The sequence below is a fragment of the Amblyraja radiata genome, chromosome 17 (genome assembly GCF_010909765.2).
Source record: "Amblyraja radiata isolate CabotCenter1 chromosome 17, sAmbRad1.1.pri, whole genome shotgun sequence".
NCBI lineage: Eukaryota > Metazoa > Chordata > Chondrichthyes > Rajiformes > Rajidae > Amblyraja > Amblyraja radiata.
In genome coordinates this window covers 15,667,208-15,689,990 of record NC_045972.1, presented here as the reverse complement: position 1 = coordinate 15,689,990, position 22,783 = coordinate 15,667,208, and the positions used below count along the sequence as shown (strand labels likewise).

The following is a 22,783-nucleotide window of genomic DNA, read 5'->3' as shown; positions in this document are numbered from 1 at the left end:
TGCCACATTTTTGCACAAGGTACATGCATAAAAATCCCAAGCTTGCTGACACTTGGTTTGAGTCCTCTGCTTAGCCCCACTAACATATGCATTTCATGAATGATTGAATGAATAGGCCAGAGAGGAAGAGAAGACAAAATAAGTTCAATAGTTCAATTGTTCTTTATTTTCATGTGGGCACTGCACAGTGCAATTCTTATTGCATAGTTCACACATGCACAAGTCACCATATTACGGCACCATTTACAAAAGTACAAATGTACTGGAGTGGCTCCTGATCCAGGTAAGCCCCAGGCTGCTGCAGTGCCTCCTCTGTCACCCTCGACCGGCTCGGCCCGCGAACCGACATCCATCTCCTCGCCCGACCACCTTGTGTCACGAGGGCACCTCCTGCAGCCGAACTTGAAGTTGCAGATTGTATTCCAGCAAGAAACACAGCATAATTATTTCAATGGTACAAAATAGAGAATGTACAAGTCTGTAATTGGAATTTAATGTTGCCTTTCCTGTGAATCACTATTTAAACCATAAAGACCATTATTTATGAACATTATAACCAGCAGGTGACCTGTGTGCAAAATAGACATTGAACAATGACTTTAAGGTCAGATCTTCTAGCAGAGTTAATCCTGCTGTATAGTTGCTGATTTACCATGAGTAACCCCACTTATCACCCTACTTAGTTGAGGTTTGTAACGTTTGGATGTCAGAGATGGAGCATCTCTGGAAAGAATTGTAATCAAAGTATCCACTTATTATTATGGGATTATAATTATGGGAGATTATGCGAGGCTATTGATCTGAAAACCAGGAGACAGAGTGGAAACTTTCACTTCCAAGTGGCCACAGGTCATCTCACACATAGCAAATCTCTGATAAATACTGTATCGTAGCAGCTTAGATGAAATACTCAAATTCTTGAGTGTGGTTTGAACTTCCTACCTGATTAGAAATGTTGCTATCTGAGACGAGCTAAAAGTAGAATCAAACCTCTATAAGCATTCGTTCAACAAGACTGAGAACAGCAGTTTAGTGTAACAGAATTTACTGAAATATCAAGTAATGCCTCCAATTTATTGACATAGACGAAGGTTAATGATGAATGATGAAATGTAGGTGGTGCTGTTTCCTTACTTGTTTGTTTCTGTTCGGACAGCACAATGCAAGTTGATTCAACCAGAAGTCACATTTTACTTTTGCTTTAAGCACGATTCTTTTGTCTTCACTTTGGCTACATCGCATCAACTTGATTTTGAGGATGAACCTATCTGTGCCATCTGTTTGAAGATGTTCACAGATCCTGTTGCAATTCCCTGTGGTCATAATATCTGCATGAAATGCAAAACGACTTCCTGGGATAAAGAAGTGGCTACAAAGATATACAGCTGCCCAAAATGTCATGGGAGCTCCTCCCACAAGACTCAGCTCTGTAAGAACAGTGTTGTCTGTGATGTCGGGAAGAAAGTTTCTAAAACTGTGAAGATAACTCCTGAAGAATCAAGCTTTAATCCACATGATGTTATGTGAGATTTTTGTACTAACAAAGAGGCAAAAGCTATCGTCTTGTTTGGAGTATATGGCATCGTTCTGTGAAATCCACATCAGGACCCATTGTGAAAATGCAGCACTGAGACTTCACAGGGTGCATAATCCAGTCAAAACGACTGAGAAACGGCAATGCAAAAGACACGACAGGCCCCTGGATCTGTTCTGTAGTACTGATGAAACTTTTATCTGTTGCATATGCCTAATCTAAGAGCACGGAAACCACACGGCCGTGACTATAGAGGAGGAGAGAGATGAGCAGCAGAGACAATTTGTCAATGAGGGCAAGTCGTCAGAAGGGCATGCAAAAGTGAATGAAATTGAGATTGAAAACCTAAGAAGGCAAACAGATACAATCAGAAGGTACACAAAAATGCTGGAGAAACTCAGCGGGTGCAGCAGCATCTATGGAGCGAAGGAAATGGGTGACGTTTCGGGCCAAAACCCTTCTTCAGACTGATGGGGGGTGGGGGGGAGAAGGAAGGAAAAAGGGAGGAGGAGGAGCCCGAGGGCGGGGGGATGGGAGGAGACAGCTCGAGGGTTAAGGAAGGGACGGAGACTGCAAGTGCTAGCAAAATTGGGAGAATTCAATGTTCATGCCATCCGGACGCAAGCAACCCAGGCGGAATATGAGGTGCTGTTCCTCCAATTTCCGGTGTTGCTCACTCTGGCAATGGAGGAGACCCATGACAGAGAGGTCGGATTGGGAATGGGAGAGGGAGTTGAAGTGCTGAGCCACCGGGAGTTCAGGTAGGTTATTGCGGACTGAGCGGAGGTGTTCGGCGAAACGATCGCCCAACCTCCGCTTAGTCTCACCGATGTAAATCAGCTGACATCTAGAGCAGCGGATGCAGTAGATGAGGTTGGAGGAGATACAGGTGAACCTTTGTCGCACCTGGAACGACTGCTTGGGTCCTTGAATGGAGTCGAGGGGGGAGGTGAAGGGACAGGTGTTGCATTTCTTGCGGTTGCAACGGAAAGTGCCTGGGGAGGGGGTGGTACGGGAGGGAAGGGAAGAATTGACAAGGGAGTTGCGGAGGGAGCGGCTTTGCGGAAGGCAGACATGGGGGGAGATGGGAAGATGTGGCGAGTGGTGGGGTCACGTTGGAGGTGGCGGAAATGGCGGAGGATTATTTGTTGTATTTGCCGGCTGGTGGGGTGAAAGGTGAGGACTAGGGGGACTCTGGCCTTGTTGCGAGTGCGGGGATGGGGAGAGAGAGCAGTGTTGCGGGGTATGGAAGAGACCCTCAGAAGCTCTGCAAGTACTTTGCAAGAAGACATTGCTGGCAAGTTTAACAAACTGGTTCAAGATGTCGAGGATGCAAACCTGAGGGTGCTTGAGTTCATCGAGAAGGAAGAGCAGGTAGCACTGTCCAAGACTGAAGAAACTATTGCCAAAAGGGAACAGAAGATAAATGAGTTGAATAAAGAGAAACTCGTGATGGGAGAAGTTTCAGAAATTGTTGATAACATTACATTCCTGCAGGAACCCAAAGCTTTGAGCAACAAAAGTCTAAAGCCCTTATCTCAGGACAGTGGTGAGGTGGACATTCGTTTTCTGGGTTTAGGCAGGGTTGTAATTAACCTCAAAGAGGAACTGGTGAGTAAGTGCAATCAACTTGTGGAGACCCTAGGCACAAATGTGTTGGGCCTGAGGCAGTATTGGCCAAGGTTACTGGAACCACAGGCTTCGAATGTTTTCCCGGCAATTGACATTCGACTCCAAGACAGCGCAAAAGTGCCTGTCTCTGATGAAAGGCAACCTCAAAGTGGAAAACATCTGGCCAGATGAGGTCTATTGTGTAGATCATACGGAACGGTTCGACCGTTGCGTGCAACTGCTGTGCGCAGAAAAATTGGACAAACATGTCCATAACTGGGAAGTTGAAACCAGCAAAGGTTGCTGCGTGGGTGTGACATCTCAAGATATAATGAGAAAGGGAGCAGGCCACTCATGTCTCATCGGGAGGAAGAGCCTCTCTTGGGGATCACAGCTGTTTAACACCCATTGCTCAGCATGGCATAATAATGTAGAAGATAAAACAAAATCAGAGAAATATGAACAAATTGGTGTGTATCTAAACTATCCTAATGGAATTCTTGCCTTTTATGCTGTCTCTGATATCAGTGATACATTATTATACCGATTCTAGGCTGTGTTCACTGCACTACTGTACCCAGACTTTAGACATAAATAAACAGTTGATTTGTCATATTCCTGATTTAACAGATAGTGTACAAGTTACTAAGGCCGGCGTGAAGAAAATGACATCTCAGACTTGGGGTGGCACAGTGGCGCAGCTGGTAGAGCTGCTGCCGCACAGGGCCAGAGACCCGGGTTTGATCCTGACCTCGGATGCTGTGTTGAGTTTACATGTCTTCCCTATGACCGCATGGGATTCCACCGGGTGCTCCAGTCCCCCCCCCCCCCCTCCCCCCACCCCCCCCCCCCCCACACCAAAGACATGTACGTTTGTCGGTTAATTGGCCTCCTTAAATTGATGAGAAAGTGGGATAACATAGAACTAGCGTAATTGATGGTTGGCATGGACTTGGTGGGCTGAAGGGCCTGTTTCCATGCTGTAACTCTAAACTCTAAACAGCTCTTAATACCAAAATAGAAGATTCACCCATTAATATTGATACAGGTAAATTATTGACATGTCTTCAGAAGGCTGTTGGTGAAACAGCTGAGAATTGCATTTCTAAGGTCTCAGTTTATGTATTTGCAAACATCTTTACATGTATCAAGACCCTCAGAAAATTAAAGCCATTTGCAGAAATTAATTGAATGTTCTCTATGAACGAGAGCCAGAGTGTTTTATCATGATGTCTGCCAGAGGCGAAGTCAATGCTGCAGCAGATGTTATCCTGATGCAATGGGAATTTTAAGTGCTCTTGTCTTCGAACATACTGGGGGAATATTTGGGCAGTGCTGGAAAGCATGGACTAACATTGTCAGACGTGATTAACCCATATGCGTCTCACCTGACCCAGGAAGATTCAAAATTCGTCATTCAAACACTTTATCATGTCTTTTCTTGTGGCCAGTGATCTCCAACTGTGCTGTTTCTGCCTTTAGAAACATAGAAACATAGAAAATAGGTGCAGGAGTAGGCCATTCGGCCCTTCGAGCCTGCACCGCCATTCAATATGATCATGGCTGATCATCCAACTCAGTATCCTGTACCTGCCTTCTCTCCATACCCCCTGATCCCTTTTGCCACAAGGGCCACATCTAACTCCCTCTTAAATATAGCCAATGAACTGGCCTCAACTACCCTCTGTGACTCACCACTCTCTGCGTGAAAAATGTTTTTCTCATCTCGGTCCTAAAGGATTTCCCCTTTATCCTTAAACTGTGAACCCTTGTCCTGGACTTCCCCAACATCGGGAACAATCTTCCTGCATCTAGCCTGTCCAACCCCCTAAGAATTTTGTACGTTTCTATAAGATCCCCCCTCAATCTTCTAAATTCTAGCGAGTACAAGCCGAGTCTATCCAGTCTTTCTTCATATGAAAGTCCTGACATCCCAGGAATCAGTCTGGTGAACCTTCTCTGTACTCCCTCTAAGGCAAGAATGTCTTTCCTCAGATTTGGCGACCAAAACTGTACACAATACTCCAGGTGTGGTCTCACCAATACCCTGTACAACTGCAGTTTAGCAGCCATCCGTGAGTACATACTGTAGAAACAAGGAACTGCAGATGCAGGTTTACAAAGAAATGACACAGAGTGCTGGAGTAACTCTGCAGGTCGGGCAGCATCTCAGCCGAACATGGATCGGTGACGTTTCGGGTTGGGATCCTTCTTCAGGCCCATTCTCCACCATGAGGGTCAGGGAGCAGTCAACACAAGTTAAAGCCATCTCACACCTGCATCTCTTAGAGCAATCAACTTGTAAGCACTGGCAAACATTAGTGGAAATATTTTAGAAACCTGACAGAAGCTTCCAGAGATGGACATGTGGGAATCCTTGGACCAATGAGATGCACAAAATGCAACATGTCCTCTACTTAAGATAGACACAAAGTGCAGGAGTAATTCAGCGGGTCAGGCAACATCTCTGGAGAAAAGGGATAGGTGACGTTTCGGGTCGGAACCCTTCTTCAGACAGAAGGTAATGTCCTCTACTTGCCCAGGAATCCCCATAGGTAGACGTGGCTCAGGATTATCAAGATTTGGCCCATCGTCCAACTGTGCATGTGTGGAGTCAGTTCACTGAGGTCTCCATTTGCAGTTGCATCCACAATTATATTCAACTGTACAGTACGAAGAAGTCACCAGTTGCACAACAGACAGTGGACAATGACAATATATCTGGCTGCCTTGCAAGGTGTTGCGGAATGATTATGGAGGGAAGACGAGGGTTCTTCATAAGCAGAGATGTGATATGTGACAAGCTTTACTATATATCAAAATAATATTTTTGTGCCCTTTGGCAGATAAAGATCCTCAGATTCCTCTTTAATAAATGTGTGAGATTCATGGATGCTGAGTGTCTTAGTTCTGTGATAATCCAAAAATAACGGCGTGTTTTTGTATTAGTGTTCTGAACATCACGTTTAATATGAATGCTGCAATCTTGCCGTGGGTTCTACTCTTTTTAATATCAACTGTGTTTGTTTTATACTGAGGAGCCTAACCACAGAGCATTTTTCAGCTGCCTTGCTTTTCAGTGTCATGTTTGCAATTTGTTTTTTGTACCTCTTGTGCGTTCTTGCAGTTACATTTTTCCCAGCTGCCTATTTCTCTGTAGCTGCCTTTGCTCTGGGGCCCTCTCTGCTTAAATCACAATGCTGGTTCAGTGTCTTTCTTTCCATTTCCACTTGGTTCATTACTTTTCCTGTCAGCCTTGCATTCCTTCTTCTAAACCCTTGGCCGTGAGACCACCAAGAAGCATATGGAGTAGAGACTGCCGGCCACGAAAGTTGCTACCTGCAGGGAATAAAAATCATATTCCCCCCACATTGTGCATTGCATTTTGTGAAATCACGACATGACTTCAAACTGCTGTTGTGGTGATTTCAGGATATTAGTTTTCAAAAAGAAAAGCTGAAATATTTTATATTTTATTTCAGCTTTAACTGTTTACTGAATTAATGACAATACATTATGCGGCACGGTGGCACAGCAGAAGAATTGCTGCCTTCCAGCGCCAGAGACTCGGGTTCAATCCTGACTAAAGATGCTGTGTGTACCTAGTTTATATGTTGTGATTGTTTGGGTTTTCTCCAAAGGACATGTAGGTTTGTAGGTTAATTGACTTCTTTAAATTGTCCCTGGTGAGTAGAATAGAAGTAGTGCATGGGTGATCGGCAGTCGACATGGACTCGATGGACCGAAGGACCTATTTACATGCTTCACCTCTAAACTAAACTTGGCTGAAAAGATGTGTGGGAAGGAACTGCAGATGCTGGTTGACACTGAATGTAGACACAAAATAATGGAGTAAGTGGGACAAGCAGCATCTCTCGATGCTTAAGTTATCTTAATTCATAATTTTATTAAGAATGCACTATATGCACCATCATCGTGCTTGTTATTCCTTAGCCATCATCTTTATCTATTTCCCTAGAAACTTTGAGAGAGATTCAAAACTTTTGTGATCATGGTGTTGCATTTGACCAAAAATATGTTCTCTGATGCATGTATTAATTCCACACCAGAAATTGTATTTCCAGTTTCTGGATATTACCTGATTCTGTGCGCTCTTCAGCTTATTTATATCTGAAACCATTATTCAAGCCTTTATTAATTCAACACTTGGTTATTTCAAAACTTTCATGGCTTACCTCCCATCCTCTTCACATAAACTCAAACTCATTCCAAACTGCTTCCTTAAGCCCTGCATCACCTGTTACTAATTTCAGAACATCAGTGTCTTTCATCCTTTGCTATCCCCTCCACCTCTGCTGCTCTCTGGGATATTTGCATTCCTCCATTTCCAGCTTGCTGCATATTCTAAATTTCAATTGTTCCACCATTGGCAGCCACCCCCACAGCTGCGTAACCCGAAGATATGTCATTCCTTCCTGAAATTACTTCTCTTCTCTGTCCTACCTCCAATAATACAGAATTTACTATCTATCTCTTTAGCTGAGCATTTGGTTATTCATCCCAATTATTTGGTTTTGCTGGTAACTATCTGACACGGGAAACTTGACAGAAGTATGACATATAAAATGATATATAAAATGATGTTAAGTTCTGTGAGGCATATATAGGGTAGACAATCAGAACCTTTTATCCCAGGGTGAAAATGCCCAACACTAGAGGGCATAGCTATAAGGTGCGAGGGGAAAAGTTTAATGGAGATGTGCGGGAATAGCTGTTTTTATACCGAGCGTAATGGGGGCCTGGAACGCATTGCCAGGGATAGAGGCAGACATAATAGTGGTGTTTAAGAAGCTTTAGACAATAGACAATAAACAATAGACAATAGGTGCAGGAGTGGGCCATTCGGCCCTTCGAGCCAGCACCACCATTCAATGTTATCATGGCTGATCATCCCCAATCAGTACCCCGTTCCTGCTTTTTCCCCATATCCCCTGACTTTAAGAGCCCTATCCAGCTCCCTCTTGAAAGCATCCAGAGAATCTGCATCCACCTGAGGCAGAGAATTCCACACACTCACAACTCTCTGTGAGAAAAAGTGTTTCCTCGTCTCCGTTCTAAATGGCTTACCCCTTATTCTTAAACTGTGGCCCCTTTTAGATAGTCATATGGAAGTACAGGGAATAAAGGGATATGGATCATGTACAGGCAGATGAGATCAGTTTGATTTGGCATCATGTTTGACACAAACATTTTTGTGGGGGTAGGAGGGTGGTATTAGGACAAGACAGGAGAGGGAAAGCTTTTGTAGTTATCTAAAATTGGAGAATTCAATGGTCACACCGTTGGGTTGAAAGCTAAGCAAGTGAAATATGAAGTGTTGTTCTTCCAATTTGCGTGTGCCCTCACTCTGGCAATGGAGGAGGGTTAGGGCAGGAAGGTCAGTATGGGATGTGAGGAGGGGTTAAAATAGTTCCCAACCAGGAGGCCTTGGCAAACTGAGCAGAGTGCTCGGTGAAACACTCATCTGAGGGTCAGTAAAGGCCAGAGAGGAGGACAACATGTTTTAATCTTTCCAGCACTTACAAAGATTATAGATATTAGAGATTGGCAATCAGTGTTGCCCTTCTCCGGCCAACACTAACCTTCAGGCCTACAACAGATTGAAAAATGGTGCTGACCTTAAACTGTGGTCTGTCCAGTCCCTTCACAGATGCCTGTCCTGCTGAGTTCCTCCAACACTGTGTTTTACTCAAGATTCCAGCAGCTGCAGTTCCTTGTGTCTACAAATTATCTCCTGCCAGCTTGGTATTACACTTCCCTCACTTTTAACAGAGACTTTCATCCCCTTTTCCTTGACTACTCTCACCATGTTATTCCACTCTGCTTCTGGCCCAGTCCCTCCCACTCCCATTTTGTCTTTCTTCACCCTCATCTTTCACTTCATTTAATCTCCTTCCTTCTCTCATTTCCTTTCACCTTCCTTTTTTTCTCCTTTATTCCTCAGCAAGACATCATTCTCTGTGAAATTGCACCCAGTTCGCATCTTTTCTACCACATCTTTCCAGCCTTGTTTGCTGCAGAGCTCTATGGCTGGGGCCAGGGAGCTTTCTTACCATGACTCCAGGAGAGAGGAATATTTGGATTGTGGGAAGAGTTCGGCAATAATCTTAAGGTGAAGCAGGAACAGGTTGGGAAGAGGTAGTGTACATAAGAATTATGAGCATTTGGGTTACACATTGGCTCAAGTTCAAGTTTAAGTTCACATTTATTGCCACATGCACCAATTAGGGTACAGTGGAATTTGACTTACCATGCAGCCATACAAACAAAAGAGCACAATACACAATAGAATATAACATGAACATCCACCACAGTGGAATCAACATTCTTCACTGTGGTGGAAGGCAATAACTTTGTCAGTCCTCCTCCTTTGTTCATCCGTGGTCGGGGCCATGAACCATTCGCAGTCGCTGCTACGGATAACCCGATGTACAGGCCCTCTCGTCGGGATGGTCGAAACTCCGACGTCGGGACGGACGGATACTCCGCGGTTTGGAGATCCCGAATCGGCCGCTTCGTAACGGAGACCGGGGCTTCATGATGTTATAGGCTGCAGGTTGATGGTCGGAGCTCTTAAAGTCCACACCGCGCCCGCGGCTAGAAGCTACGCCGACCGCGGCTTCAGTATGTTATAGGCCGCAGGCCGGCGGTCGGAGCACTTAAAGTCCACGCCATGCCTGCGGCTAGAAGCTCCGCAGACTGCGGCTTCAGGATGTCGTAGTCCGCGGGCCAACGATTGGAGCACTTCTAGCAACCCTCGGCAAGGGATCACCTGGCTCCGCGATGGAAAGTCCACGCTGCGCCCGCTGCTGAAGCTCTAGACCCAACTCCGGGAAAGGCCGCACCAATCCAAGTTGTTAGGCCGCGAGGGAGGGCGAAATGCAACTGGGAAAGAAGTCGCATTCCACCGAGGTAAGTGACTAAAAAACAGTTTCCCCCAATTCCTGCCCCCACCCCCCCCACACTTAAACACACTGAAACACACTTTTAGACACTCAAAACAAAAAAAAGTGAAAAGGACGAACAGCTGCAGGTGAGGCTGCCAGCTCGTGGCGCCACCCATCGGCTCGTAAACACCTGGTAAAGCTGCTGTCTCCTGGCACCAGAGACCCGGGTTCAATTCAGACCTTGGGTGCTCTCCTTGTGGCATTTGCACATTCTCCCTGTGACTGCGTGGTTTTCCTCCGGGTGCTCTGATTTCCGCCCACAATCCAAAGACATGCAGGTTTGTAGGTTAATTGGCCTCTGCAAATTGCCCCTAGTGTGCAGTGAGTGGATGTGAAAGTGGGATCACATAGAACTAGTGGACAGGCTGTTGACGGACCATATGGACTCGATGGCCGCAAGAGCCTATTTCCCTGCTTTAATTGATTCAATCAATCAATAAGACCCATTGGGTGATATTCTTGGTATTGATGCCCTGAGTATTAACATTGGGAGACCAGTATAGTTTAGTTTAGTTTAGTTTAGATAAGTTTATTATTGTCACATGTACCGAGGAAGAGTGAAACGCTTTTCTGTTGTGTCGGTTAAGTCAATGAAAAGACAATAGATTGTTAAAAGCCATCTATCCACAGTGTACAGAATATAGTTAGCATAAGAAATGCTACTGTTGAAATAACGAGTGGAGCGATTGTAATGAAAAATAGCAGATCCACTTCTGAGACCAACACGCACCTAGCTTTGGAGCTTACTTGATGTTGTGAATTGGATACAACACCTGAACACCAACCTATGTTATTCCCTTCTTCCCTTGGGGTTTTTCTGAATGAGTACATCCAGCTCAGTCTGAAGAAAGGTCTTGACCTAAATCATCACCTATCCAAGTTCTCTTGAGATGCTGCATGACCCGTTGAGTCACTCCAGCACTTTGTGTCCTTTTATATATTAGTTGGGCTTTTAAGACTTGATATTACAATCCCTACTATAATTGGCACCTTCTTACTATCTTGAGTGGGGGTGGGGGTAAAAACTTCATTGGGGTCATCAGGTGGGCATCCTCCTATCTTGGTGTTCCGTTGATAGGCCCACGACTCCTCCAGAGGGCTCAACAGCAACACCTGCCGTCCCAGGTGTGCTCTCCTCCGTTTTACACCTCTTGCTGGTCATTTTGCAACCCAGTTGGATTCCTTCCTCTTCAGCCACAGCCAGTTGCTGCTTCGCTCGGCAGCCTCTGACAGCTAGCTGGAAGGCCTGTCCTCGAACTCCCATTCCCTTCAGGAGTCTGGTTGTTGACATGGCTACAACCCTCTACCACCAACCTCTACAAAGAGCACCTGGCCAGCTGCGTTGTTCTGCCTCGGCTGCTAAGTCTGAATACTTCAGACATTTGAGTTCATGCGCTTCACCAACTGCAGCCTTCCAAGGCACAATTAACTCCACGATGTACAGGGACTTCTGAGAGGTTGACCACAAGATCAGGTCCAGCCTGAGATTAGTTGTGATGATCTCTGGTGGAAAGATGAGCTTCTGGTCCAGGTCAGCCTGCATTTTCCAATCCCAGGCAGTGTCCAGGAGGGTCAGTTCCTTTCTTGCAAATGGCTTCTCTGGAAGTTGTCCTGCCTTTACAAAAGGGGTGGTGTTCGAGAAACCAGGTGTTGGGGGAGGGAGGGCATTGGTGGTAGTTCTCCTTCCTTCCAAGGTAATCGCCAGTTGTTGCAGGACCTGATTGTGCCTCCAGGTGTAGCGGACTGGTTTTGTTGCCAGTGAGGATGTGCCTTAATGTTGCTGGGGTTTGGCAGAGAGAACATGATGGATCTTCTCCAAACCACTGGTTTAGGTTCTTGGGTGTGGGAAGAACATCGCAGGTGGCTCTGATGATGAAGTTAAGGGCTTCTTTACATCTCCCACAGATCCTTCCAGCTAAGCTTACAATGCTCCATGTTTTCCCAGGTAGTCCACTGGCCCTGTTTGGACTGTGAGATTGCCTTTGCACATCTCTCTGCCTCCTCTTGCTGATGGACCGCAGCATCTACCAGCTTTCTTCTCTGGGTGATGTTGCCTTGTGCCATGTGGGTCGACTTGTCCCGAGTCCAATCCCACCTCTTCCCTGCTGCACCTGTCCTACAATGTCTGCATGCCTGAGGGCGGATTTTGCTTGCTGTACAGCCTCCGATGGGGTCCACTTCCTCCCAGTTGCCCGTCTGGGAGCAGCCGCTCGTACCGCATCATATTGAGACTGGGTCAGGGTCAGTATTTGCATGTCTTTATTTCCACAGCTTAGCAACACTTTAGAACTGTGATTTCAGGCCTGTTTGGAACAGAGGACAAACTCTGAACACAAGGAACGCACATAAAGAACAGAGGAACTTTTAATTTGATAAAGTTCTTTTGATTTTAAACTGAAGCCCCAGAGTTGAAAGCACCAAAATGAAGAAGGTCTCATAGAATAATATTTTCAAATCTGGACATAATCCTTTGTGCAAGCAATGGAAAAAAACTTCTCTAATTACCTGACTAAACCTTTCCACTATTTGTAATTACAATTAGTGCGTTTTGCTAAAAAGACTAAACAGCAGTTTCTTCTATTAATTTAGATACTGCAGCGACACAGTCCTTTAAACGTCAGGGGTGTTTAACTTTAATATTATAAAGATACATGAGCCCATTAGGATTAATCAAGTAATAATAGATGGTGCCTCTTAAAGGACTGTCAGAAAGAACTGAATAGGAACAAAGCTTTATCAACTGAGTCAAGAAATCTGTCAGTCTGTGTGACAACAGCAGATGAAAGGATTATAATAATCCTCCCCTTCACAGCAATACTTTGCCTGTCTGAATTTATATATTGTAGTGGGATGGTAGAGAATGCCATGCTGCAAATGCATGGTGGATGGCACAATGCATACACCTGAAAATAGCTCTATTTGTACCTCTTCAGATTTGTTGAGCAGTTAAAAACTTCACCTTTCCCTCATGCATAATGACAAATTAATTTATATCTATCTATCTATCTATCTATCTATCTATCTATCTATCTATCTATCTATCTATCTATCTATCTATCTATCTATCTATCTATCTATCTATCTATCTATCTATCTATCTATCTATCTATCTATTTGTCTGTCTGTTTGTCCAGATGATCCTGAAATTACGCCAAAACTGTACAAGAGAGCGCTACAATTTTTGCCTCACTTCACTCACCATTGTCCTGGGATGTGGTGTATCAAGTTTCGTTCTGATTGATGGTATATTTTACGTTATTCACAATTTAAACTTTACAAAATCCAGTTTGACAAAAATCACTTGAACTTGCACTGGCAGTTAGCAGCGTATGATGTCACAATGGGATCTCATTTACATTTTGAAAAACTGTGTTTTCAAAAACACAGCAGCTTCCACCTCACAATGACATCGGGGGTAGGGAAGGGAGAGGGGTTATGGAGGGAGGGAGGGAGTGACTGTGGGTAGGGGAAAGGAGAGGTGGGAGAGTGGAGGGAGGGAGTGGGGGAGGGGAGGAAGAGAGGGGAAAGAAGAGTGAGGGTGCAGAGGAGGGGGAGGAAGTGTGATGTGCCTTAGCCAAGTTTCGTTCAGATAGATGTTACATTTTTCAAGTAATTGACAGTTTAAACTTAAATTAACTTAAAACAGTGGCCCCACTTGCCGCCCGCGCCTGCGCAGTTGGGGGAGTTCCGTCAGCCGCATCACAATTGAAGACGGCACCGGTGACGCGGCAGTGATGCAAAATGACGCCGTCTCCCCGTGCATGTGCAGTGGGCCTGGTATCCGCGCGTGCGCAGTTTGCGCCTTTGCGATTTTCAGATCGACATATATTTTTTATCGTGTGTACTTGCCTGGCCTCACAATGGGGACCCAATGGTTGCACGGGTAAGTTTTGTTCTATTTTACAAACGGCTCCACGGGTCTTCTATTCGCTTTATTAACTTTAACTTAATTTCTGCCGTCAACGGCACAACTTTGAACACGGCAGTCGTACCTGCGCAGTGCGCAGTTTGGTGGAATATTGCGTTGGGGGAACGGGACCCAACGGGTCCGCACTTGGTCTAGTAACTAAATGGAAATCAAGTATCACTGGACCATGAACTGCCTGGATGATGAATTACACTAGGACTTTTTAACCTTCTGTTCACAAAGAGACTTTGATAACAATAACGTTTCATTGGTGCAATAAAGGGAAAAGATGTTAAAACTCATTTAGAATTAAATTAAAAATGCTCATTCATTATAAATCCATTTAAAATTACAAATTAATGAAGATTGGGCTTGGTTATGGAGCCCAGAGAGAACATGGTTTCGCACAGCCCATTAAATAGAAGATAGGACAGACTTCAATTAAGTATTTATAACTAAACCACACAAAATTTATATGTCTCACGCTATTAATTTGTGGTAGGTATTAGCACATCACTATCACATCTCTATTAGCATATCACTTTTTTTTTTTTAACATTTGGATTGTTTGAAGAGATCAAATTATTAATTAAAACACCATGTTCCTTTTTTTAGGCAAAAATATTTTTATTTTCCAAAAAATACATTTAATAAATGGCATGATCATTACTCCATCATCACAGTCCGCCCCTTCAAGAAAATGCCCTTTCAAAATGTACTCTTGGTTTCTTGTGTATATAACATGATGAGATGTATGGGTTTGGGTTGAATAATGTGGACAATCCACCAAATGCAGACTCATTTAAACATCAAAATGTTGCTTTAAAGGTTTGGGCTTCCATTTCTGTCCAATGCTCAAATTTCATTGGAACAACTGAGCACTCTGGTATCCTTAGTTCTGCTACAGAGTGTTTTTAAAAGAGAACAGAATTAGATGCATGCAGATTTTGGGGGGTGTCTGGTGATGGATATTCCATTTGTAACTGAGGATCTGAATAAATAAAGTCTCACTTCCTATTCAGTTCTTTTATCATAAGCAGGATTTGGGCATCACCGATAAGGCCACTATTTATTGTCCACATCAAAAGCGTGATGAGGGAGCGGTACGGAGGCACAGCGGTGAAGTTGTTTCCTTGCAGCGCCAGGGAACCGGGTTCGGTCCTGACTATGGGTGCTGTCTGTGTGGAGTTTGCACGTTCTCCTCCTGACCGTGTGGGCTTTCTTCGGGTGCTAGGGTTTCCTCTCATATTCCAAAGATGTGCAGGCTTGTAGGTTAATTGGCAGCTGTGAATTGTCCCTAGTGTGTAGGATAGAACTAGTGTATGTGTAATCTCTGGTTGGCATGGAAGCGTTGGGCCGAAGAGCCTGTTTCCACACTGTATCTCTAAACTAAACTAAACTAAAAAAAACGAAACTGCTACAGTCCTTATGGTGATAGCACTCCCATAGTAATGTGGGTTGCAAAATGTTTCCACAGATAAAACATTAAGGAATAGCCATATATTTCCAAATATATATGCCTTGCAGGGAAACTTGCACGTGCTTTCCCTTTCCTAAGTGATAACTGGTGTGGATAGTGAGATATGTCAACAATCTGCTTGGTACATCATTTCAGTTCAACTTGTTGATGGACAAACTGAAGCCACGATATGCAAGAGTAAAAAGATGATGGATGGGATTCTCATCAAGTGGGCTATTTTGTGAGCTATTTAATCTCTTGAGTGTTATCCAGGCAGGTTTGACTATCTCTACCACATCTCTACCATACCCAGGCAATGTTACAAAATGTTGAGATTTTAAAAATCAAGTGTGTAATTTATCCCATCAGATAAAGCATAAAAAGAAGTTTAATTTGACACCTAATTCACTTTCATATCTTCAGTATTTAAAAAGTTATGGCCATTTTCATACTCGGAAATTGCTTTTCCATTGACTTAACACAAAAGCTGTGATCGAGAACAGTCAAAAGCCCATAACTTTCTTAAAAATTAAGAGAACTGAAAGAAAATTTCAGTTATTATAGATTGAAGCATTCTGCAACAAATATGAAACAATCTTACTTAGATGACTTGAAATTAAAACATATAATTAGTTAGTTACCTAATTGTAGCTAATTACAAAATCCAATTACTAGATCTAAACATCTATCCATTTCTTAAGAATAGATTAACATTTTAAAATAGCCTAAGTGTCCAAATAACATTCACACAAGAATTCACTATATAACATAATTTTTAAATCTCATTGTCATGGGTTTATAGGCCAAATGGAAGGAATTTAATGTTTAATACCTGTAAATGAATGGCCATTTAAATCATCATCTAGCGAGTGGGTTTTTCTGGAACGCGATCAATTGGAATGTTGCGGTTACGGTGGATTTAAACCCGTATCGGCAGCAAGAATACTGCCGGTTCGTACGGGGAAAAACAGCACCATTTCGCAACTTAAAATGTGAATTAAAGGCATCTTAAGAAACACTTTTATACATAAAAATAAACGACTTTCATTTACCTGTCCCCTACGTAAAATCCGTCCCCATTGTCGGCTTCGGAAGCTGATTTTAAAATCACTCCAGTGATGAACTAGTCGGGCGAATATTTTTTAAAAGACACAGAACGGCCGTCGGGACGATTCTTCAGCAAAAGCTTGCACTCCGACAAAATATAATCCAGGACAAGGTAGGAGAAAACCGCATTTTAACCCCCCCCCACCCCCCCCTCAAACGCGCCAAAATCGTGCACACGGCCAGTGGCAGAATTGCAGCGCCGCTGAATGTAAGTTTTGTAACATACCTACATACCCCTACCATATATCTAGTCTCCCCCTCCCTTGACTCTCAGTCTGAAGAAGGGTCTCGACTCGAAACATCACCCATTCCTTCTCTCCAGAGATGCTGCCTGTCCTGCTGAGTTACTCCAACATTTTAACAGACATCTGCAGTTCCTTCCTACAGGTTTGAATATATTCTACTCTATCCTTGACTTATGCTTTGTAAGTGATGGAGGAGGTAATGTCATTTACTGCACAATATCCAATTGTTTGATGTCACTATATTCATCTGGTTGATCCAGTTAGGTATCTGGTCAATGAAGACCTTCAGGACATTATTGGTGGAGAAGCAATATTGCTCAGCAATTTGGCAGTGATGTTACTTCTTAACCTATTTGGTTTTGCTTCTAATTATTGATCTTGGAATTTACCCCAAATGTATTATCTTTCGTTTGAGCTTTGAACAGAGTAATGAACCTTACTAAGAGAAAGAATGGGAGTTCTTACTATTTTATTTTATTTGTGTAGAAAAATTGTGATGAAAAAGAATATTTTGTGGTGGTTCAATAAATTCATTGATATTGAAGCATTTTGGTGTCAGCCATGATCTCACCAGGAGCTGTTTTCAGAGATGCTACCCATTTTAGTCAACAATTGTTTGTAATGCTATTGGTCACTTGTTTTTAGATCGGGTGCACGTTGACACATGAATGAATCCCCTGACAAAAGAAGTCCGCCATCTTTGTTTCCAAACATCAGTAAACTGGTGCTTGGAGAATAAGGCGGTACATTTCATGAGGAGCCTAATCTACCTCCATTCTAATCTCCTTCCTTTTGACACAGTTCTATTATGAAATACTTTAAACCGTGAAGGAAACTGATTAATCCTGGTGTATGTTGGAATACAGATCACCTGCCAGCAAATTAAATCTTCCTTGCAACTGTGTACATCCTCTTCAGGAAGAAAGTCAGCTGCCATTGTTTGTGCATTGCTGCTGCCTAACTTGGCACATCTGTCTTCATGAAAACCATAAATTGAATCACTGAATTTATTGAAGATTCCTTGCTTCTTGGCAGGATCCAGCAACCTGCTAGGAAACAGGGTCAACGTAAGTTGATCACAGAGGAGATAAATTGTACAATTAAAAATATCAGCAGTCAGAACATAAACATACAAAATGCTAGACTGCAATCGCTTAGTTCCCTGTGCAGACAGGAGGATTGGATTAGGAAAATCTAACAATGATGCTGAGGAGCAAAGCGGTAAATAGTGAGCCAAGGAGGGCGTCACGGTGGCGCAGCGGTAGAGTTGCTGCCTTACAGCGCCAGATACCCGGGTTCGATCCCGACTAAGGGTGCTGTTTGTATGGAGTTTATACGTTCTACCCGTGGGTTTGCTCCGAGATCTTTGGTTTTCTCCCACCCTCCAAAGACGTGTAGGTATGCAGGTGAATTGGCTTAGTGTATGTGTAAATTGTCCCTAGTGTGTGTAGGATAGTGTTAATGTGTGTGGCGATTGCTGGTAGGTTCGGACTCGGTGGGCCAAAGGGCCTGTTTCCGTGCTGCATCTCTAAACTAAAGTACCAGAAGAACAAAAAAAAAGAAACTGGGTCAGAAATAATTTTAGGATTGTGGAATTACTATTTTTATGTATTTAAACACTTGGAAGGATTCCTTGGTAATTAGTAATCCTGGATGTACGCAAGATATTGAAGTAGTGTATCCCTAGGTTGGAGGTCGCAAAGTGATGAGAGTATAATTCACCTCTAATAGTGAGATATGATAATAAAGCTTATGCTTGTTATAGGTAGCAGTAAGATATATGCCCTTCGTACAAAAGTGGGTAAAGGACCAGAATTAAAGGTCTGCACCTCTTTACACCTTCCCAGGTAACATCTCATGAACTAACTCACATGTACTGTTATGAAACCTCCATCCCACAGTCAGCTACAAATAGATGGTGAGCACATTTGTATGTGCATGCTTTTGGCCTTTGAATGAATATTTCCCATTAACTGTGTATTAATCTCTATTATTGCACAACAGTTGAAAAGAAGGGATTGCTAGATAATAAAGTAATGAGAACTTGCTTGTTATTTCTTGTTTGAGAGCAATAAAAAAAATCATTGCATGGGTTTTCTCAGCTGATTAAAGGCATTTTACAACCAAGTGCAGACAATATGCACTGTCTTTGCTTGTCAATGAATATTTAATTCCCCTAGTGGGAATAATAAACAGATGGACAATCCGTTATAATTTAGGTTAGTGTGACTATGGTCTTCAGTTCTATTATGAAATACTTTAAACCGTGAAGGAAAATGATTAATCCTGGTGTATGTTGGAATACAGATCACCTGCCAGCAAATTAAATCTTCCTTGCAACTGTGTACATCCTCTTCAGGAAGAAAGTCAGCTGCCATTGTTTGTGCATTGCTGCTGCCTAACATTGCACATCTGTCTTCATGAAAACCATAAGTTGAATCACTGAATTTATTGAAGATTCCTTGCTTCTTGGCAGGATCCAGCAACCTGCTAGGAAACAGGGTCAACGTAAGTTGATCACAGAGGAGATAAATTGTACAATTAAAAATATCAGCAGTCAGAACATAAACATACAAAATGCTAGACTGCAGTCGCTTTACTGGAATGTTTTACCCTCCTGTTGGAAGGTAAGAATCATACTCTCATAACTGTGAAGCTCATTAAAAGGCAATTCAATTCAGTACACTCCATTACGCTGAATATGGCTTACATATGGTGAGCTCCATCATCTGTTGCTGCAAAGCAATTTGTACATACAATGATTCAGAAAGATTTGCAGAAGATCCATAGATTTGTGATTGAAGATGATATCTAAGCAAGGCTGTCTTAAAACGAATAAGTACCTTACCCCTACACAAGTAAAGTAAGGAACATTGATTTCCACTTCCCTCTCATAAGAATGTAACCTTACACAATATATCCTCTTAAAAGTTAGTATTTCAAAAAGACTAATAAAAATAATGGTGCAATATAATGTTATCCATCTTGACGGTGCAGTGGGAATGGGTAGCTCCTCACGATGCACTTTGCAATGTAGTACTGGATTATTCCACCCCTACTCCACTGTAGGTCAGCAGATAATCATTGCAGACATTGTATCTGAAATCTTAATGCACCCTCAAGGATAATATTAATATATTATTTAGATGTTTGTGACTTAATTTCTTCTTTCATTTTCTTTTTAAGATAACGGAGTCATAGAGCCAGAGAGTAACACAGCACATAGACAGGCCCTTAGCCCAACTCGTCCATGCTGACCAAGATGCCCCATCTAACCCAGTCCCATTTGCCCAGGTTTGGCTTATATCTCTGTAAATCTTTCATATCCATGTGCCTGTCCAAATGTCTTTTAACTGTTGTTATTGTACCTGCCTAAAGAACTTCCTCTGGCAGCTCATTCCATATACGTATCACCCTCTGTGTGAAAAGTTTGCTCCTCAGGTTCCTTTCCTCTCTCACTTTCAACCCATGGCCTCTGGTCCTTGATTCCCCTATCATTGGAAAAAAAACCCTCATCATTTTATACACCTCTTTAAGACCTCCTGCACTCTTTGGAATAAATTACACATTGGACATGGATGTAGAGTCAAAATAAAATATCCTTGCTTTCTTTTGCATCAGCATTTTGTGGGTTGCTGTAGGTTACACTTGCTGTGTAATATTTTGCAGTTGGTATCCGGTACATTATGTTCAACCAGCACTCTGACCTTAGCCTTGTCTTTGTTATTGCTTGCTCATCTCATCCACTCCATTGACTTTCAAAGTTCACTTCATGGTAACATCTCTGTAGAAATTATTTTCCAACCCCATCAGGCATATTGTTTCCCGTGTGGAGGGCATTTATTTCTCAGCCTTGCAGTCCACAATACTTGCAGCATTTAAGCCAGCTTGGGTTGCTCAAAGAATTCCAAAAATTCTCAAAGTTCACAGGCCACAATTCTTGAAGTAGTGCAAACCAAATATTACAAACATAATAATTTACAAAAAGTTGACAATTTTCCAATGTTTGTAAAAGATTTGCAACCTTTCGTCAAACTGTACTAGCTGTGGCTGTGACAGAATTTCCTATGGAGTCCAGTAACAGTTCCGCTTGATGGGATTTCCTCACGTTTGTGGAGACACAAGGAACTGCAGATGCTGGATTCTTCAGCAAAACCCAAAGTGCTAAAGAAACTTAGTGTGTCTGACAACATCAGTGGAGGGAATGGACAGATGACGTTGCAGGTTGGGATCTTTATCCAGACAAAGAAATGTCTCGACCTGAAATGTAATGTGTCCATTTCCTCCATAGATGTTGTCTGGCCCTCTGAGTTCCTCCAGCACTTGGTGTTTGGGCTGTACTTTCCTGCTCTGCGGGTTTGCATGTCTGTAGCCACTGTTCCAGGGTTTACTCTGTCTTAAGGTGTAACCGGGTGCCCCGGTTTCCACCCACATCCCAAAGACCTGTGGGTTTGTTGGTTAATTGGCTTCTGTAAATTAGCCCTAGTGTGTAATAGATGAGAAAATGGGATAAAACGGAACTAGTGCGAATGGGCGATCAATGGTCAGCATGGACTAGGTGGGCCGAAGGGCCTATTTCCATGCTGCATCTCATAAAAACTAAACTAATTTAATTTGAGAGGGACACAAAGTGCTGGAGTAGCTCAGCATGTCAGTTAAAGTCAAAGTCAAAGTCAATTTTATTCATCACATGCACCCAAAGATGCAGTGAAATGAATTTGCAAGCAGCGAAACACTTAAAAAGAACACACAATACACAATCGAATTTAACACAATCGTCCACCACAGCATTGTTTATTGTGGTGGAAGGCAACAAAGTTCAGTCAGTCCTCCTCCTTTGTTCATCCGTGGTCGGGGTCATAAAGCCTCCGTAGTCACCGCTACAGACGGCCCGATCTACAGGCCTTCTCGTCGGGATGATCAAACCTCCGATGTTGTGACGGTCAAACACACTTCACGGCTTGGAGTGCCCAAATCGGCACTTTCCTACCGGAGGCCGCGGCTTCAGGATGTTATAGGCTGCAAGCCGGTGGTCGGAGCTCTTCTCAGGCGATCCCCAGCAAGAGATCCCAGACTCCAGATGGTAAGTCCACGCCACGCCCGTGGCTAGAAGCTTTGCAGACCACAGCCCCATGATGCCAAAGTCACCAGGCCAGCGATCAGAGCACTTTTCTCTGGCGACCCCCGGCAAGGGTTCGCCCGTTCCGTGATGGAAAAGTCCACGCTGCGCCCATTGCTGAAGCTCTGGGCCCGACTCCAGGAAAGACCGCTCCAATCCATGCTGTTAGGCCGCGAGGGAGGCGACATGGAAAAAGTCACCTCTCCGTCGAGGAGGCGACCGAAAGCAGTTCCTCCCTTCCCCCCCCCCCCAGCAACCCCCACACAAGACACACCAAGAGACACCTAAACTAACAGTTAGACACACCAAAAATAACAAAAAAGTCAAAATAACAAACACGCTGCTGGTAGGACAGCCGACTCGCAGCGCCCCCACCGACCGTTAGCGTCTCTGGCAAAAGTGGATTGGTGATGTTTCGAGTTGGGATCTTTCATCAGACCCATTGTGGTGAGGGGGAGGGAGAGAAAGCTGACAAAGAGGCTGGGGCAGAACAAAGACTGGTGGGTGATAGGTGGGTTCAGGTGAGTGGCGCTTTTGATAGACAGATGGTCGGAGAATTTAATGTTCATAGTGTTAGGCTGTAAGCTACTCAAGCAGAATATGTGGTGTTGTTCTTCAGGTTTGTGTGTGGCCTCACTCTGGCAATTGAGGAGTTCCAGGACAGAAGGGTCAATATGGGAATGGGAAGGGGAAGGGGAAAGCAAACTAAAATGGTTAGCAACCGGGATACCCAGCAGACCTTGGCTCTCTGTATCTCATTTGTGAGGGATTATGCTTGACATTTTGTATTTAATTCAGGGACAGCATGTAATGTCATAGTTTTATTATCCAGC

General features: G+C 43.5%; 1 protein-coding gene across 1 annotated transcript; it reads left to right on the top strand.

Annotated features, from left to right (window-relative positions):
- Window positions 1–214: 214 nt before the first annotated feature.
- On the top strand, window positions 215–3,698 carry LOC116982976 (E3 ubiquitin/ISG15 ligase TRIM25-like). Its single transcript, XM_033036509.1, has 5 exons — window positions 215–283; window positions 1,207–1,443; window positions 1,547–1,715; window positions 2,856–3,145; window positions 3,273–3,698. The coding sequence occupies exons 1-5, from the start codon at window positions 215–217 to the stop codon at window positions 3,696–3,698; spliced, it is 1,191 nt and encodes a 396-aa protein (XP_032892400.1).
- The last annotated feature ends 19,085 nt before the right edge of the window (window positions 3,699–22,783 follow it).

Coding starts and splice junctions, on each gene's coding strand:
- LOC116982976 (XM_033036509.1), top strand. CDS start 215: ATGCACAAGTCACCATATTACGGCACCATTTACAAAAGTACAAATGTA. Junction 284..1,206: donor TGGAGTGGCTCCTGATCCAG/GTAAGCCCCAGG, acceptor TTTTGCTTTAAG/CACGATTCTTTTGTCTTCAC. Junction 3,146..3,272: donor TTAACCTCAAAGAGGAACTG/GTGAGTAAGTGC, acceptor TTCGACTCCAAG/ACAGCGCAAAAGTGCCTGTC.